Genomic DNA, 19986 nt, shown 5'->3' with positions numbered 1-19986 from the left:
ACGCAATTGGCGTACCAATCATGTGTTTCGCTCACTAGGCGTCTTCAGGAGCTGTTATTCATAACCACATTTTCTCTATAGCATGCCATCGCCGGGAGTCAGTCGGTCAGACCAACCGTATATTGAATCACCTCAACCGGATATATACCGGTTATTAACAGTAAAATAACCTGTGTTAACATAGCTCACATTGATAACTTCTCCCCTTAGTCTTTCTGTTTGGGCCTCAAGTACTAAAATATGAAATGATTTGAAAAAGTACATTTCATTTGAATAATAGTGCCAAATGTCTAGAAACTAGCAAATTACAATGTTTCTGACATCTTGTGTTAATATTTGTTTGTGAAATGCACTTTTATAAAGTCATTTTATAAAAGTACACTTTGCAGTAGTAAACTTTCATGTAAAGGTGCTTTGTGCACAGATTCATTAAAATTTGTGACTAACGAGATGCAGTCATGCAAAGTATCTTATTAATGCTAACAATTATAAAAGATACGTGAAAATATTTCAAGGCTCATTTTCAAACCTGCAGCTGTGGATATGTATATTTGTCAAAGCTGCAGTAACAAACTAACAAAAAAGAAAGAAAGAGGCCTTTCATTTAATGGCAGTATATTTTAAAGGGCCCATAACCATAATCAGAGGCTCCTCAGTTCTTATTTGGAAATCTGATCCCTAGTGGTAATATAGTAAGACTACCACTAGAGGTCAGGCAGTATAACTAAGAATGTGGCAGTGGATTGGAGAAAATTGCTCCTTTTCTCATCACACCCTAGGTCCCCTTTGGGTGAATCAGGTTCCCTGAGGGAAAAGGGAGAAAGAAGGTTTGCAGCTATTTTTTTTCCCTGCACAGGCGAGAGACCATACTAGATACCAGGGACTGGAAATCACTCCAGGAGGACATTTTCTTAATTCATTGATACAGAGTGGGCATCACTAGACCATCAGAGATAAGAGAAGGCCTCCATTTTTGTACTAGTGGTTCCTTTATATCTTGCCTCTGCTATGCAAAGGGGGCAGATTCTAAATTTCTCCTGCGTTGCTGCAGCTGGGAATTCACAAAGTTGCAGAGATTACATCGATTGCCTGCTTTGTTGAGAGTAAGGTTTAAGTTGCTTGTGTTGGTATAGCATGTATTATGGCACAAGGTACCATTGTACATGTAGCAGGTGCTTAGTTTGTACTGTTTGTACTGTCCTACACAGGTGTTAGTTCAAGGGGCTATTATCAGCTTGTTGCCAATGGCCACATACAGAAAAGGGGCCCTGTTTTGATAAAAAAGTATTTAATATATTTTTTAAACTGAACACAAAATTAATTTGAATACTGGATTACTGCATCTTTTCTTAATTTGTTCCTTAGTTGGTACACTTCTGTGCAGCTGGAAATGTGCCTCACCTGCTTCTGTATATGTATATATATACAGATACAGAAGCAGGTGAGGCACATTTTCTATGGGGACAAACTTCGGTTTAGCGCACCACAGATAAGTGCAAGATTCGCTTATATGCATGGTTTAAGACTGCTCCTCTGCAGGAAAGACTCCGCATAAGCGCACGCGCAGAATATGGAAGCCGATTGGCGCGTGACAAAGGGGCGGTGAATTTGAAATCTCGTAGGTTAACTGCCACAGGCAGAAGAAGCGAAAGAATGTTGTTAGAGTGTACACTGGAGTCGTCGTCGTTGTGTAACTGTAAGACTTTAACACTGGCTGAACGAATAGAAGTTCTTAAAAAATTAGAAAACAAACAAAGTCAAGCATCTATTGCTAAAGAATATGGTGTCAATCTGTAATTAATCCAGTCAACATTCTTGTTGATGGTAGACCACCAAAAAATTGTGGACTCAAAGCCAGCAGCAATCTTATTGCACGATTTAAACTCATCTGGCACCCCCCTGGGAACTCCAATAGAGTCAATATAGATTATGTCATCAAAAGAACCTTACAGGTTCTGCTTTTTTAATTCTTGTAGTTATGACTTCCTGATTCTTACATTAATTCAAATGCAGATAAACAAATCCCAGTCAAATTTCACATATCTTGAAGCAGAAAGACCAGCTTCTGGAAGACTGGCAAAACAATACAAATCCACAACGGAAATGAAAATGGGTGGGAAAAGCTGAGGAGGTAGAAGATGCTCTTCGGTGGTTTTCTCAAGTCAGGAGCAGACAGTTTCCTGTCAGTGGTCCACTGCTTATGGCGAAAGCTAATCAGCTAGCTGAAAATCTTGGACTAACTGAATTCAAAGCCACTGTTGGATGGTTGGAAAGATGAAAGGAGAGGAACAACATAAAATTCAAGAAACAGCATGGTGAAAAACAAGACGCTGATGACTTTGGTGCTGAAAATTGGGTTGTTTCCATTCTTCCTACCATCTTGAATGAGTTTGCACTTCGTGACATTTTCAATGCTGACGAAAATGGTCTCTACTGGCGAGCGATTCCTGATGGCACACTTGCATTCAAACAAGCCGTAACTACAGGAAGTAAAACGATGAAGGACTGACTGACGATCCTCCTTTGCTGCAATATGGATGGGAGTGAGAAGTTGGAACCACTCATCATTGGAAAGAGCAAACAGCCCCGTTGCTTCAAGAATGTTAAACAACTTCCTGTGTCATGCGAGGCTAATGGAAAATTCATGGATAACAGGGGAAATTTGGAAGCAGTGGCAAAAGAAGTTAGACACTAGAATGCGGGCACAAAAGCATCAGATTTTATTGCTTTGTGATAATTGTGCTGCACACAGTGATGATGCCAGGCTGTCTAACGTCAAGGTGGTCTTCCTGCCACTAAACACTACCTCTCTGATCCAACCTATGGATCAGGCCATAATAGCCAATTTCAAACAACATTATCGGGCTCTTGTGCTAGATCGTCTGATAAGCGTTATGGATGACCAGACTGACAAGGATAAACTTGCTGTTGAACTGGCTCGTAATCTTTCACTGTTGGATTCCCTACATATGCAGAAAGAAGCTTGGAATCATGTTACACAGGCAATCATTATGAACTGCTACAAGCGGGCAAGCTTTGTTAGGGATGTGGAGAGGGACAAAACAGATGCAGCTGTTGCAAATGCATCAGATGAACAGGCTATTGATACCCCAGCCTGTGTTACTGAAGAGGAGTTTCATCACTACGTAGCTGGTGATTACGATCGACAAACAGCTGACGACAGCACTGATGTCCATATATGCACCTACACACAGGCAACGACTGATGATGAAACAGATGATGAAATGAGCAGTAAGGCACATGCTGACGAAATTCAACAACCTCCTGTCACTTTTGCAAGAGCGCTGGAGAGTCTCAACACCATGCAGGCCTATCTGGAGGCCACTGGATGTCAGTGCTATGCATATACTTTCGGTAGCCAACTGTTTTGGGGATGCTAAAGGGGGCGGAGCTTACCTCCATCTCCATGGAAGCGACGTCACGTCGCTGCCACGGGCGGAACTTACCTCCGTACTCTCCATGGAAGCGACGTCACGTCACTGCCACGGAAGTAAAAAAAGATAACACACGCGCGCGGAGGGTGGGTGGGCTGGGGTCACAAAATAGAAGTCCACGATTGGGCTGAGGAGGCTTAGCCTCTTATACGGGGCGCCTATGGTGCTATGACAGTTTTTACCATCTGGCAGACGTAGTCTATGGAACTCACAGACACAAGAGTGTACAGAGGACTATGACTGATTACTTCAAGTAAGCTTAACGTCAGTTAACGGAGACTGTATAACGTCAGTTAACGGAGACTGTATACTGTACGTATAATAAACAGTACTGTACATGTTTATCAGATGTCAAGATTCTTTGGGTCACAATGGTTAAGTGCACTCTCCAGTTAACTGCATGTATTTCTTTGGTCCCAGACCCTTGCACTTAAGCGGATTGCACTGTATATATATCCTAATTTGCACTGGTTTGGGTCTTTGTGAGTCTCTCAAAGCTCTGTCTCTATCCATATACTTATTTATATACTGAAAGTATTGTAATAGATTGGTAAGGTTCAACTTTGCTTGCTCTTCCTCATTTAGGGGCCCTTTTACGAAGCTGTGATAAAAAGTGGACATAACGCATGCTTTCACATGTCATTCCCATATACTAAGGCCATTTTACAGCATGGGTAAAATGGCTAATTTTTCTATTTCTAGCATTAATGGCCATGAGCCAATTTTCCCATTAGCGCATGGCTGTTAGCATGTGAGCACTTAACTACACCTATTTTGTAGGCAGTAAGGGCTCACACGCTAACTACACACTAATCAGTTAGCAATATAGCTGTGATTGCCAGCTATCTCAGTGGAGGAGTGGCCTAATGGTTAGTGCAGCAGGCTTTGATCAATTCCCACTGCAGCTCCTTGTGACTTTGGGCAAGCCATTTAACCCTCCTTTGCCCCAAGTACCAAAAAACTTAGATTGTGAGCCGTCTAGGGACAATTAATGTATACAGCACTGCGTACATCTAGTAGTGCTATAGAAATGATTAGTAGTAGAACATGCCAAATCTCCACCTCTGACCCATCCCCAGTGCTACACGTGGGAAGCGTGTGACCATTTAAAAATTACTGCGGGATACCTCAGTGTGCCCCATAGTAAGCACTTTTTTTTTTTGCTGCTATAAGCTTAGTAAAAGGGCCCCTAAGCCATGTTTATCCATATGACTAAAAATGTTATTCTGCTTTTTGCTATTTTACTTTCACCATTGGGTAAAACGTTAGAACTAATTGTTAAGAAGAAAACAAACAATCGCTTTATCAAAGTTTTGTATTATTTTATTTAGTTCGAGATTTTCTACTGAAATAGATAATTTTTCCTTTTCTAATTATGAGCTCTAGACACAGTTTTTATTTAATCATGAGAAATGATTGTAGAAAGCATATTTTATCCTGTATTTTATGCTACTTTTATTTTTAGCTGTATCCTGTGGAATTCCAGACTCTCCGGGAAACGGTTCAGTTATGGGCAATGAGTTCACTTTGGGCAGTAGAGTGATTTATGAATGTAATGAGGGCTTCAGGCTAGAGTCTATTCAACAAGCAACAGCAGTGTGTCAAGAAGATGGATTATGGAGTAACAAAGGGAAGCCACCTGTTTGCAAACGTAAGTATGCATATATTACTTTTGTAAAACTACATTTTTACATGTTTGGTTAACTAGACCTTTCAAGGGTGAGCTTTTTCTTGTGTAAATGCTTCCTACTGTTTTTACAGTAAATTTTGCAACGAGAAACTAGGATGTTTAGGGACCCATTTATTAAAGCTTAGCGTGCACTACTTGCTAAGAAACCCATTTTATATCTATGCCTTCTTTTCATTTAGGGCTAGATTGTATATATGGTGCCTGAAAAATCCACATGGAATACATTTCCGCCTAAGCTTATTCTATAAGTGGCGCCTACATTTATTATTATTACTATTATTTGTAGCATTTGTATCCCACATTTTCCCACCTATTTGCAGGCTCAATGTGGCTTACAATATTCCACTCTGGTTATTGCCATAGCAGAGTGAAGATACAATTAATAATTACAGAAGAATATATGTAACAAATGAGATAAAGCATTAGTTATAACGGGATCAATAATAAAATGACAGTTAAAATTGTAATGTACTTAAGTTCAGGTGATGGGTCATTGTGGTATGTTCTATTGAAGAGGTAAGTCTTCAGTGATTTCCGAAAGTTGATTAGGTCACTTATTATTTTCACATCAAGTGGTAATGCATTCCAAAGCTGCGTTCCTATGTAGGAAAAACTGGATGCATGTATTAGTTTATATTTTAGTCTTTTGCAGCTAAGGAAGTAAAGATTTAGGAATGTGCGCAAAGATCTTTTAGTGTTCCTGGTTGGTAGGTCAATAAGGTCTGACATGTAGACCGGAGCATCTCCATTTAGGCGCGGTATATAGAATTTGCTTAGTTGAAATCCCAGAACCTAGGACTACACACATCTATTTACACCAAGGGAAAATGGCGTAAAGACTGGCACATAGATTTAGGTGCAGAGGGCCATATTCTGTAAAAGTGTGTGTAAATGCCCATTTCTCTGTCAGTAACCATGCCCTTTTTTTGGCTCTACACATTAGAATTTAGGCACTGTGCGTTATAGAATATGTTTAGCAAGTTATGCACATACATTCTAATTATTGCCAATTAGTGCTCATTATTGCTTGTTAAGTGCTATTAAAAACACTAATTGGCTTATTAAGACAATTAAGTTATGCGCGTTGTTATTGAATATGCTCAGATTTTGGCACACAATGCTGGGTGGGATATATAGATCCCCTGGGTAATTGTGTGCTAACCTTTAGTAAAAGGACCTCTAAGCACCCCCTTCTTTTTTCAATCTACACCTCTTCCCTGGGCTCGCTGATCTCATCTCATGGTTTCCAATATTATCTTTATGCTGACGACACCCAGCTTTATCTCTCCACACCAGACATCACTGCGGAAACCCAGGACAAAGTATCGGCCTGCTTATCTGACATTGTTGCCTGGATGTCCAACTGCCACCTGAAACTGAATATGGCCAAGACCGAGCGTATTGTCTTCCCACCCAAACCCACTTCTCCTCTCCCTCCACTCTCTATCTCAGTTGATAACACCCTCATCCTCCCCGTCTCATCTGCCCACAACCTCGGAGTCATCTTCGTCTCCTCCCTCTCCTTCTCTGCGCATATCCAGCAGATAGCCAAGACCTGTCGCTTCTTCCTCTATAACATCAGCAAAATTCACCCTTTCCTCTCTGAGCACACCACCCGAACTCTCATCCACTCTCTCACCTCTCGCCTTGACTACTGCAACCTACTCCTCACTGGCCTCCCACTTAGCCATCTATCCCCCTTTCAATCAGTTCAGAACTCTGCTGCACCTCTTATCTTCCGCCTGGACCGATATTCTCATAGCACCCCTCTCCTCAAGTCACTTCACTGGCTTCCGATCAGGTACCGCATACAGTTCAAGCCTCTCCTACTAACTTACAAATGCACTCAATCTGCAGCCCCTCCTTACCTCTCTACCCTCATCTCTCCTTACGTTCCTACCCGTAACCTCCGCTCTCAAGACAAATCACTCCTTTCAGTACCCTTCTCCACCACCATCAACTCCAGGCTCCGCCCTTTCTGCTTCGCCTCACCCCCATGCTTAGAATAAACTCCCTGAGCCCATACGCCAGGCCCCCTCCCTGCCCATCTTCAAATTCTTGCTCAAAGCCCACCTCTTCAATGTCGCCTTCGGCACCTAACCACTATACCTCTATTCAGGAAATCTAGACTGCCCCAACTTGACATTTCGTCCTTTAGATTGTAAGCTCCTTTGAGCAGGGACTACCCTTCTTTGTTAAACTGTACAGCACTGCATAACCCTAGTAGCGCTCTAGAAATGTTAAGTAGTAGTAGTAGTAGTATATTGTGAAACCAGGAAAAAGCAGGTTCCAAGAACTTTCTGTTTTCTTATCCTAAACAATATGGGAACCTCATACTGATGAATATTTCAGGTCTATGAAGAAGATGACTGCTGCATATGTTTAGGATGTTACCTGTGGCAACTATTTCAAAGAAGCCCATCAAGTATTTATGGGCCCCTTTTACCAAGCTGCAACAAAAGGGGGCCTGCTCTGGCGTCTGCACATGTTTTTGATGTGCACCAAGGCCCCCTTTTACCAAAGAGGGTAAAGGGTAGGTCTTTCTTTTTTATTCAGGAAATGGCCATGTGGCAAGTGAAGCACTTGCTACGTGACCACTTCGGGGGGAGCCACATTAAACCAGCGGTAACTGGGCAGCTTGCAGCACTGCCAGATTACCACCAGCAGGGCCGCCGAGAGACTGGGCCAGGCCCGGGGCAAGGCCACCCCTGGGGACCCACCCCCACCACCCCCCTTGAGGTCACCACCGCTGCCGCTCCCCCCTCCACCCACCCCCCTCTGTCCGCCACTGGGCCGGGCCCCCTGCATTGAAATTACAGTGCCTCTCACCTCCATGTGAAAGCACTGCAGGCAACAGCAGATCGCCTCCCTTCGGGCCTCCTTCCCTCCCTGTGTCCCACCCTCGTCTGACGTAACTTCCTCAAGGGCAGGACACAAGGAGGGAAGGAGGGCCGAAGAAAAGCGATCTGCTACCCTGCTGCCTGCAGCGCTTTCACATGGAGGTGAGAGGCACTGTGATTTCAATGCAGGGGGCCCAGTGGCAGACGGTTGACGACGGAGGGCGGGTGGGACTGTGGCGCCGGGCCCGGGGAATTTTGTCCCCCCTTCCCCCTCTCTCGGCGGCCCTGACCACCGGTGCTACATAATTAAACATATTTTTGTAGCAACAGATATGACACGTGCTGGGGGTAGGAACTACTGCCAGGCTGCTGTGGTAGCCTGGTGGTACTTCAATTTTAGTGAGCAGTAAGCCTGTGTTGGACTTACCGCTGCTTGGTAAAAGGGGCCCTGAAAGCCTTAATTCAGTGTGTTAGAAAACATGTGATAGTTACTAGGGAGGGACATTTATTAGTGCATATTTGGTTCATTAGTGCTCTTTAAAATTTTAATTTATGCTAAATTAGCATTTATTCATAGGTTAATGAGTTATGCACTAGAAGGAATCCTTTTACTAAGCTACACTAGTAAATGGGCTCAGCACATCCTAACACGGGACTTTCCTATAAACCTATTTCTAACACAGCCATAAAGTAGCCATTTTTCTATTTGTTTCATTTCTAGCCATGTACTAATGTTAAGAACATAAGAATAGCCATACTGGGTCAGACCAGTGGTCCATCTAGTCCAGTATCCTGCTTCCAACAGTAGCCAATCCAGGATAGCATTAGCATGTGGCAATTTAAAAAATAACGCGGGGGCCCTTACAAAATTCCATATGTTACTATGCAACTTTAGACGTGTGGCCCTGTTTACTAAGCTGCACTATAGGTGCACTAACATTTTTAGAGCATGCTAAAAATTAACACGCTAATGTTAGAGACACCCATAGAAATATATAGGTGTCTCTAGCATTAGTGTATGCTAATTTTTAGTGTGTACTAAAAATGCTTGTTCACCCTAATAAACAGGGCCCTAAGTGTTTTGAAAATATGCCTCTTAGTCTTATTCCATACCAGGTGAAAGTCTATCTGTGTTCTGCACATGTGAAAGAGGCATAGTTTTTTGTTAGTATTGACAGTGCAGGATCAATCTGGCTTGTTTGGTTTTCCAGTAGGTATATCGACTTTCTAGCACCAACTGCAATGGACAGCCAAATTTCAAGGGAGTGGAGTGGAGGAGTGGCCTAGTGGTTAGAGCACTGGTCTTGCAATCTAGAGATGGCCAGTTCCAATCCCACTGCTGTTACTTGTGATCCAAAATCAAATAAATAAAGGGTGTCAGAGACATAACAAATGCACGGACATCCTTCTCATAGAAACATCCGGGCATGGACATCCTTCTCACAGAAACATCCACATTTTGGACATCCTCAACTGCCGTCGCAGGGATGGAGGCATAGCGAAGGACGTCCTTCACCCATACTCTAAAAAAAAAAAAGACGACCCTGACGAGCACTTGGATGTTTTCACCTGGACTTGTATTTTTCTAAGGTGTAGATGGCAATTTATTTAAGGTTGTAGATTACTATTATACACGCAGCTTCCCTGCTTATATGAAGCCGTCTGTGGCATGCGCACAGCAGCCACGCATAATGCTTGACTGCTGTGCGCTGGCTTCCCCTCCTTAGGAAGGAAATCGTGTGCAAATGAGCTAAGAGTGAGCAGCTCATTTGCATGCATTTTTCCTTCATGCATGCCCATTCCTTTCCCAATCGCTAAGGGATCGGTAAGGGAAGGGTTTCCGTTCAGTTAGTGCATCAGTTAGTCCACTGCAGTGCCCTCTAGGGTTCCTGGTTGGTGTCCAGGCATGTCAGGGGGACCAGTGCACTATGAATGCTGGCTCCTCCCACGACCAAATGAGTTGGATTTCGTCGTTTTTGAGATGGGCATCCTAGGTTTCCATTATCACCAAAAACCGGGGATGACCATCTCTAAGATCGACCATCTCAGGCGTCCCCAACCGTATTATCAAAACGAAAGATGGACGCCCATCTTGTTTCGATAATACGGGTTTCCCCACCCCTTCGCGAGGACGTCCTGCGAGGACGCCCGTAGGAAAACCTGGGTGCCCCTTTCGATTATGCCCCTCTCTGTATCCTAAGGCATAGAAGATTTAAAAAAAAATTAGCAGGATTAAAAACAAAAGAAGATTATCCTGAAAAGTCCTTCAGTTCCACAAAGGGGGAAAAGCATAATAAGAGAAATTATAGGTTATGTACCTGGCATAATCGTAGTGAAAACCAGTTCTGACCAAGTTCAGCAGCAGCAGTCACAGGGATGAACAGGTCAGTAGGGGATACAAGTGGAATTATGCAACAAAGTTCTTAATATATGGAGCTGGTCATAGGTCGCACAGATGAGTGAATTATTATTCTACTTCCATGCGGGCCACAGTAGGGGTCATGGCTTCTAGCTTATGAGGCCCTGTAAAAACTAGAGCTTTCTAAGTTTTATGAGTAAAGTTCTTATTTTATACTAAATTCCCCAGCTGGAATGCTCTTGGAGGGTCCAGTAAACAACAGGGAGCTTTGGTCCTTATAGCTGTAATCTGTTGTGTAACCACCTTTCACATTTTGAACAAAGTATCAGGTAACATTGGTATACTGGGTAAATGTGCATTGGGGGACATGGCCATAGCATGACTACTACATAGTTCAAAAGGGGTAAGTTTCACAGCTCTCAATGGGCCTCAAGATGAACAGTGCTGCAGGTAAGCTTGTAGCCAAGTTTGGCCTGTGGACAAGATCAATTGTCGTAAGTTTCCTTGTAATAGAATATTGCAGCATTCCACCGGTCTATTGGAGGTTGGAGAATATACAGATACATATCCTCAATCAAAGTGTAAGTTTGTTGTAAGAGAAGTCATCAGGGAATTCCTAAAATGTAAACTATTGTCAGTAACAAGATGGTAAAGCATTCCAAATCTTGGGATGATGTCGAGGGGCATAATCGAATGGCGCCGGCCATCTATATGGCCGGCGCCACAAACAGCGGTCCCGAACCGTATTATCAAAAAAGATGGCCAGCCATCTTTCGTTTCGATAATACGGTTGGGGCCGGCCAAATGTCAGAGATGGCCAGGTTTGAGATGGCCGGCATCGGTTTCCGTTATCGGAGAAAATCCAAGGCATTTGGTCATGGGAGGGACCAGCATTTGTAGTGCACTGGTCCCCCTCACATGCTAGAACACCAACTGGGCACCCTAGGGGGCACTGCAGTGGACTTCAAACATTGCTCCCAGGTGCATACCTCCCTTATCTTGTGTGCTGAGCCCCCCAAATCCCCCCAAAACCCACTCCCCAAAACTGTACAACACTACCATAGCCCTAAGGGGTGAAGGGGGGCACCTACATGTGGGTACAGTGGTTTTTTTTTTTGGGGGGGGGGGGAGGTTGGAGGGCTCTCATTTACCACCACAAGTGTAACAGGTGGGGGGATGGGCCTGGGTCCACCTGCCTGAAGTGCACTGCACCCACTAAAAACTGCTCCAGGGACCTGCATACTGCTATCATGGAGCTGGGTATGACATTTCAGGCTGGCAAAAAAATGAATTTTAATTTTTTTTTTTTTGGGGGGGGGGGGGTGGGAGGGGGTTGGTGACCACTGGGGGAGTAAGGGGTGGTCATCCCTGATTCCCTCCGGTGGTCATCTGCTCAGTTGGGGCACTTTTTTGAGGCTTGGTCCTAAAAATAAATGGACCAAGTGAAGCCAGTGAAATGCTTGTCAGAGCCGGCCTTCTTTTTCCCATTATCGGCCGAAGCTGACCATCTTATAACCACACCCCCGTCCTGCCTTCCATACCCTGTGGAAATGCCCCCTTTAACTTTGGACGGCTCTGCAACGGAAATCAGTTGGAGCCAGTCAAAATCGGCTTTCAATTATACCGATTTGGCCGGGTTCAGGAGCTGGCCGGCCATCTTTCGATTTGTGTGGGAAGATGACCGGTGATCTCCTTCGAAAATAAGCAGGATGATTTAATATAGTTTGTGCCATTACTTTAGCAGTTTCCCTCTTGCAGTGAATTGCTTCTATCCATTGAGAAAAAGCACAGACACAAACAAGTAAATATCATTTTCCTTTACATGATTCTATCAGATCAGAAAAATCACAATGCCACTAAAGGTAAGAACCAGATGGTTTAGGAATGTGGTCTTCAGAAACATGCACATCCCTATGGGGATTTGCAACTGCACAAACTGCACATTGTGACTCCATTTCGGCACAACTTTGCCTTAGCCGAGGGGCCCACATCAGTTTCTCCAAATTAGTAAACATGCAAAAGGCAGATAAGTGTGCAGGGTAATGATATTCATATAACAATAGTTATAGAGTGTCAACAGGGCAACAAGGTAACCCACTGGGGTGTATCCAGCCCACAACTTTTAAATATGTACATCCTGCATTACTCTACTTAGCTTGCTTTTCCTTTGTGACATGTTTCTGAAGTACCTGAACAGTCGGGTGTGAGATTTTCTCGGTACCTCGTGTCATAACAGGGGAAATAATAGCCTGCTGAACCACTTCCTTTGCAGCATCATCTGCCAAGGCACTCCTTCTAGCTAGCCAGATGTAGGTAGACTAATGGGCCTTAATCCAACAAATAGCCTTAGATAAACTCAATTCATGTCTTGCATTTAATTTCCCTAAAATTATTTCCCAAATGTGTAAGTGATTTATTGGTACCCCTGTAGCACACACATGCCCTCTCTTATTCCATTTTCTAAGATGTACATGTATAGAGCTTACAACATATTGGGAGTCAGAAATGATGCTCAAAGGGTCCTTATCAGCATGTAATAATACCACACACACTGCATTTAATTCTACTGACTGCACACTGTATCCTAATGGTAATTGGTATTGTATGGAGTTTAATACATTTTCTGCTGTATAAAGTTTAACAGCTGCAAAGCTAGATTGGTTCTCACTACAGGATCAGTCAGTGAACCACATGGATCCATGGGACAAAGGCTGAGTAAAGGTTTTCAAAATTCCAGGGATGGATAATGCCTGAATTCCATATAAATGGAGCATTTCTGAGTGTATTTCCAACAAATTTTCCATGAAATGGGTCACTTTTGACTATGGGCTTTTTTTTTTTTTTACATTTGTACCCCATGCTTTCCCACTCATGGCAGGCTCAATGCAGCTTACCTGGGGTAATGGAGGGTTAAGTGATTTGCCCAGAGTCACAAGGAGCTGCCTGTGCCTAAAGTGGGAATTGAACTCAGTTCCCCAGGACCAAAGTCCACCACCCTAACCACTAGGCCACTCCTCCACTTAACAACAACACCTGAATTAAGCAGCATTACAGCACAGGTACCTAATCTCGTGGCAGTAAAAGTAATCTGGGGGCAAGACAGCAGTGTCTTAACATCATGAGAAGTGTGCAAAACTACAGGCATACATGGCGCATGGGATAGGAGTTTCAACACTGCAGTGGAATGTGCCACTGGGACCTGTTCGAAAGGCAAAAAAGCCTTCTCCACTGTGTTGAATTCTCCTGATAAAAAAGTCAGGGGTGGGGGGTAGCCCTAGAACCATGGGATACAGCAGCCACCCATCCTGCTACCTATAAATTAATGGGCTGAGCCATATTCATTAGTGCAAGTAGAGAAGCTTCCATGATTAAGGAAACTGATATTATATTCTCATCTTCTGTAGTAAACTGTACAACATCCTGACTCTTAACTTTGTTCTTTAAATGATGGCACAGAGGGGCTCCATGTTAGTGTACACTAAGCACTAAAAAGACCAGTTTCAGTGGCTAGTAAAACACTCAGTTTTCTACCCTTGTAACCTGGCTTGGCTAGAGAAAGAAGCATCATATTGAGCTAGATGGCCCTTTGTTCTGATCCCAAACGTACAAACATTCTATACATACAATTCCAGGAATAACATGTATAGAATGTTTGTACGTTTGGGAAGCTCACCAGGTGCCCTTGGCCTGGATTGGCCGCTGTCATGGACAGGATGCTGGGCTCGATGGACCTTTGGTCTTTTCCCAGTGTGGCATTACTTATGTACTTATGCCAAATGAACCAGTTCAAAGAAGGAGACATTTGTACAATTTTTTTTTATCTTACCTGTAGAAAATAATGCATTGTGATATTTGTTTTTACCATTTGAAAAGAGCATTGTAGGTACCATGATGTATATGGATAGAAACTTTTAAACAGATAGCCATGTTAGCCTGGTGCAACAAAAATGATACTGGCCCTGTAGATGGCTCCTTATTGACTAACAAAGCATGAGCTTTTGATGACCAGAGTCCATTTTTTCTCATGCCTCAGTGAATTGGTTAATCTATACAGTGCCACCTGTATGTGTCATGTTTGTATATGGAAAGGGTTCTCTGAAATGTAGGATTTGACCAAAATCTCCCTCATTGATCTGGTCCACTTTGCATCTCTGAAACACATTTTATTAATTTCTCATATTTGTTTGATGATTATTTTTTTCTTTAAAATGTACTTTTTGAAAATCTCTAGCCTGGGAATTTTCAAACCTGTATCTTTTACCATAAAGACAATTAGGCTCTCAGGATATCAACAATAAGTACTAATAGTATACATTTGTAGTCATTGCAGACACAGTGTATGGAATATATCTTATGCATATTTATTATAGATACATTGAAAATCTAAAAGACTGTGAGGTCATCAAAATAGGTTTGAGAACCACAGCAGTAGCTTTGGACCTTTAAAGTGAGGTATAATATTAATGTTAAGATCTTTGGCTTCTGAGAAAGATCCATTACAACTGCATATCATAATGTAGAAACAAGTGAGTTAGTAGCTACAAATAAACTAGGAACATTAAGCAAATTGGAGTATTAGAACTCAGTTCACTGATTTTTTTTCCTTTGAAATGGGAATACAAGGGAAATTGTCAGGTAAGATGGAGACCCCCCCCCCCCCCCCCCCCTCCCACATTCAGAAATGAAAACCAATGTTCTCTAGTAGTGGAAAGCTGCAAGAGATAATAAGAGTGCTTTCCTCAGAAATAAAGGAACAGGTTTCTGTGATATCTTTCAGTCGAGAAGAGTGAGGGGACTTTGCATAAGAAATGTAATAAAACTATATAGAAGAAAGGGCTGATTCCGTAGGACAGTGGTTCCCAAACCTGATCCTGGAGGCACCCTAGCCAGTCAAGTTTTCAGGATACCCACAATGAATATTCATGAGATAGATTTGCATGTAGTGGAGGCAGTGCATGCAAATCTCTCTCATGAATATTCATTGTGGATATCCTGAAAACCGGATGGGGTACCTCCAGGACCAGGTTTGTGAACCACTGCCAGTGGAGGAGTGGCCTAGTGGTTAGGGTGGTGGACTTTGGTCCTGAGGAACTGAGTTCAATTCCCAGCACAGGCAGATCCTTGTGACTCTGGGCAAGTCACTTAACCCTCCATTGCCCACCACATTGAGCCTGTTATGAGTGGGAAAGTGCAGGGTACAAATGTAACAAATAAAATTTTAAAAATGCCATTCGCTTGCCCCTGACATCTTCCCCTGCAGTCTCAAAGATAATCCTAATTCCATTCCCTATTCCAATCCCTTGCAACAATCTTAAAGTTCCTCACTAGCATCCCCTCATTATGATCCCATACCAAGTATTATAAACCACCCCATCCTATTCTCCAGCTGTATTAACACCCCATCACAAAATACAAGCCCTGCCCCCATTGAAGCCAACCCCCACCTTTTGACTCCTTGGAACCTACTCGGGGGTATCTATGATGGTCCTTTGCCCCTTCCTTGACATAGCGCCAGGAATAAAATGGAGCCAATGACCTCTACTACTTCTACTACTTATTATTTCTATAGTGCTACTAGATACACAGCACTGTACACATTATATGTAGGTACTTTTTCTGGTCCTAGTGAGCTCACAATCTAGTTTTTTATACCTGGGGCAAGGGTTAAGTGACTAGCCCAAGGTCACAAGGAACAGTAATTTTGTGGTCTACCACTTGGGAATATGCACAGACATCTAAGTTCTGATTGTATAAAGCTTGGATATGGACATCTAAAACTGAAGAACAGCCAATGGCAATAGGGTTTGGTCTGGAATGTTTTTAGCATGCCCACAAAAATAGACATTTATTCCCATTTCTGAAGGGTAATGAATACCTGTGTTCAAAAAGATGACCATCAGGTGTTAGACCTGTTTCTCAGGATATCCAAGTTTCAGAAAAATGCCCCTATTCAGGAGCACAGCACTTGAAGTGTTAGGGAAGGTCACTTCTTTCATTCCCCAATGGTTAGTATCCCCACCAAAAGCAAAACTAGCATGAAATACTGGGCTCTGTGACAGCTTCAGAAGAAATAGATGTCTTTGAGGGTCTTTTACTAAGGCACGCTCACATTTTTAGAGCGCGCTAAAATTGTGGGCATGCTAAACATTAGAGACACCAATACATTCCAATGGGCATCTCTAACATTTAGCCCACCCACAATTTTAGCGCGCTAAAAACATGAGCGTGCCTTAGTAAAAGACACCCTTTGTTTCTAAGATGGCTGGCATAACCCTTTATGTCAAACAAAAAAAGGAGACTGAAGAATGGATAGCTATATAGGTTTATTTCCAGTTACCCAAAGTTGCCACGTTTCACCTCAAAAGGCTGTGTCAGGGGTTTACAGTACACTGTTAATCAGACATTCAAAGAATATAATTAAAATCAACATATAAATTAATTCTATTGTCTAAAACAACATATTATTCTAAAATATCTATTGAAAGAATATAAAATAAAACCAGTCAAAATCTTTAATAGTGATGCATGAACAATAAAAATTCTAAATAAAATAACATATCTAACGAACACCATTAACAATACTAGGTTGCAGTGCTTAAAAAAACAAACAATAGAAAAGCAACAATAAAAGAATAAAAATTAGAATTATTGTGGACAAAGGTGACATCCGTCAATGCCAGAGCCAGTGGTGGGAGGCAGGGATAGTGCTGGGCAGACTTATACGGTCTATGCCAGAGCCGGTGGTGGGAGGCGGGGCTGGTGGTTGGGAGGCGGGGATAGTGCTGGGCAGACGTATACGGACTGTGCCCTGAAGAGCACAGGTACAAATCAAAGTAGGGTATACACAAAAAGTAGCACAAATGAGTTGTCTTGTTGGGCAGACTGGATGGACCATGCAGGTCTTTTTCTGCCGTCATCTACTATGTTACTATGTTAAGGTAAACGACCATATTATCAGTACGTTAAAATATTAAAAATGATGAACATAAAAATTTCTACTAACTGACATATAAAGGTTCACATATACTCTACCTATGGGTTAAAATACATGCAGGCGGTTCTTTAAGTTTGTATGACTGTCAGGGCTTATCGTTTTGCTTTGCCTGCATCTGCTGTTTGAGCGGTCCAGAAACTATCATTCTAAGCAAGAGCCTAGCCTTTATAATGGTTTGGTCAGCCTTGAGAGATGTAGTCAATGTTTTGCTTAATTATGAGTTAACACAATTCTATTTCTTAAGGAGTGTTATCCTGCTTTGCATATATTTACATATGATATAGCTTATTGATATTTTAACCAAATATATGTAAATTATAGTCCAACTATATTAAGGCTAATGCAGCAGGAATACGTATTAAAGTTACATTTGTGTTGACACTTATCCTGACTGATAGCTCTTGGAATTAGATATTGGTGTTCTGCATTCAACACGTTATCAAATATTTCAGGTTTTTCTTCTTTTTATCTAGCAAAAAAAGATCCAAGCTTAGCAAATGGAATATCAAATATTGTACAAACATTTTTGAGTTAATGTCTTCATCTAGAGCCTTCAAAAACTCAAGTAATTAATGTAGTGGTAGTGTTTGAGAAAATATCTGCAGCATTTTATACACACAAGAGTTGAATTAGCACAAGTTTGAAACCTGTGAGCCCTAGTGCCAGTCATCAGTCCTGCCTGCTGTCCCATGTGTACATCTTTCATAGAGATTCATAATTACATCATTTTTAATGAAATACATCTAAAATGGAAAGCATAAATTGCTTTTACTTAGTTCAGCCTTTGATCAGAAAAGGCTGAGCGTTCAAACAATAAATCCTTACCGTTTCCTTGGAGAATTTATTTGAAAGTGTGTGCAGTCTTCAAAGATCAAATGCAGTGTAAACTTGTATCTTTTAAGTTGGGTTGATGACAGAATAGTTCAGTGGAATATTGCTAAGATTTAGCAATGAAGACTTCAAGTGCCATATGTTTGATATGTTCATAATAGGGCTGCACATTTACCCCTTAATTCAACATATAGTGCTCAACATTGCATGCAAACATTTGCATGCAAGGTTCCACGTTAGGAGTCACCGACCAAGAAAGGGATCGCGGCGTCATTGTTGATGATACGTTGAAATCCTCTGCTCATTGTGCTGCTGCGGTTAAGAATGCAAATAGAATGTTAGGTATTATTAGGAAAGGAACGGAAAACAAAAGTGAGGATGTTATAATGCCTTTGTTTCTGTCCATGGTGTGACCGCACCTCAAATATTGTGTTCAATTCTGGTCGTCACATCTCAAAAAATATATAGTGGAATTAGAAAAGGTACAGAGAAGGGCGATGAAAATGATAAAGGGGATGGGACGACTTCCCTATGAGGAAAGGCTGAAGCATTTAGGGCCCTTCAGCTTGGAGAAGAGACAGCTGAGGAGAGATATGATAGAGGTCTATAAAATAATGAGTGGAGTGGAACAGGTAGATGTGAATCGTTAGTTTACTCTTTCCAAAAATACTAGGACTAGGGGGCATGCGATGAAGCTACAAAGTAGTACATTTAATACAACCCTTTTGTAAACCCTGCTAAGCTAACTGCCTTTACCACATTCTTTGGCAATGAATTTCAGAGTTTAATTACACGTTGAGTGATGAACATTTTTCTCTGATTCGTTTTAAATTTACTACTTTGTAGCTTCATCGAATGCCCCCTAGTCCTAGCATTTTTGGAAGAGTAAACAGACGCTTCATGTCTACCCTTTCCAATCCACTCATTATTTTATAGACCTCTATCATATCTTCCGTCAGCCATCTTTTCTCCAAGCTGAAGAGCCCTAGCCGCTTTAGCCTTTCCTCATAGGGAAGTCATCCCAACTTCTTTATCATTCGTGTCACCCTTATCTGCACCTTTCTAATTCCACTCTATCTTTTTTGAGATGCGGCAAGCAGAATTGCACACAATATTTGAGGTGCGATCACACCATGGAGTGATACAAAGACATTATAACGTCCTCATTTTTGTTTTCTATTCCTTTCCTAATAATACCTAACATTCTATTTGCTTTCTTAGCCGCATCAGCACACTGTGCAGAAGGTTTCAACATATTATCAACTCACTTTTCCTTTTTAACTATCTCTGAAAAAGCTTTCACTTCATACCTCTTATTTGACAAGACTACAGAGTATTTGGAATTTAAATGAGTTTCATGCAAGAATATAATGTCGGAAATGCCATTGCTAAGGTATATGATGACTTTTTTCATTAATATGTATTGTTCATGCCCTTCACATTTAAGGACATGATTTTCCACATTAACAATATTTGTAATGAACAGAGAATAGACTAGATAGACTTGATAGCTAATAGAATAAATTAGCCAGTTGTATGAGACTGACTTTTACAAGAAATATTGTAGTGGTTAGAACAACAACTAACAGACATTTGGCTATAATTTACTTTTATTAGTTGGGGAACTCCTGTAACCCTTACTTATACACAGCAAAGAAATAATGCTGCAATATTAGCCAACTATGGGCCCTTTTACAAAGGCACAGGAGGGCTAATGCTCAGATAGTGTGTGCCCAATCGGCACTAGAGCTAGGGTAACGTGTGTGCCCGGCAGTAATTCTGATTTTGGCATGCACTGAATCCCATGGTAGAAAATA

General features: G+C 41.9%; 1 protein-coding gene across 1 annotated transcript in view; it reads left to right on the top strand.

The window, feature by feature from the left end:
* Positions 1-19986, top strand: part of CSMD1 (CUB and Sushi multiple domains 1) — a 2896277-nt gene that overhangs the window by 2625419 nt on the left and 250872 nt on the right. Inside the window, exon 50 of the mRNA XM_030195161.1 lies at positions 4921-5106. Within this exon, the coding sequence (XP_030051021.1) occupies positions 4921-5106 (186 nt within the window). The remainder of the gene's footprint in view (positions 1-4920; positions 5107-19986) is intronic.

Source organism: Microcaecilia unicolor, chromosome 3, assembly GCF_901765095.1.
Source record: "Microcaecilia unicolor chromosome 3, aMicUni1.1, whole genome shotgun sequence".
Classification (NCBI taxonomy): Eukaryota; Metazoa; Chordata; class Amphibia; order Gymnophiona; family Siphonopidae; genus Microcaecilia; species Microcaecilia unicolor.
Note: the sequence above shows the minus strand (reverse complement) of the source record. Positions and strands in the feature narration are given on the sequence as shown.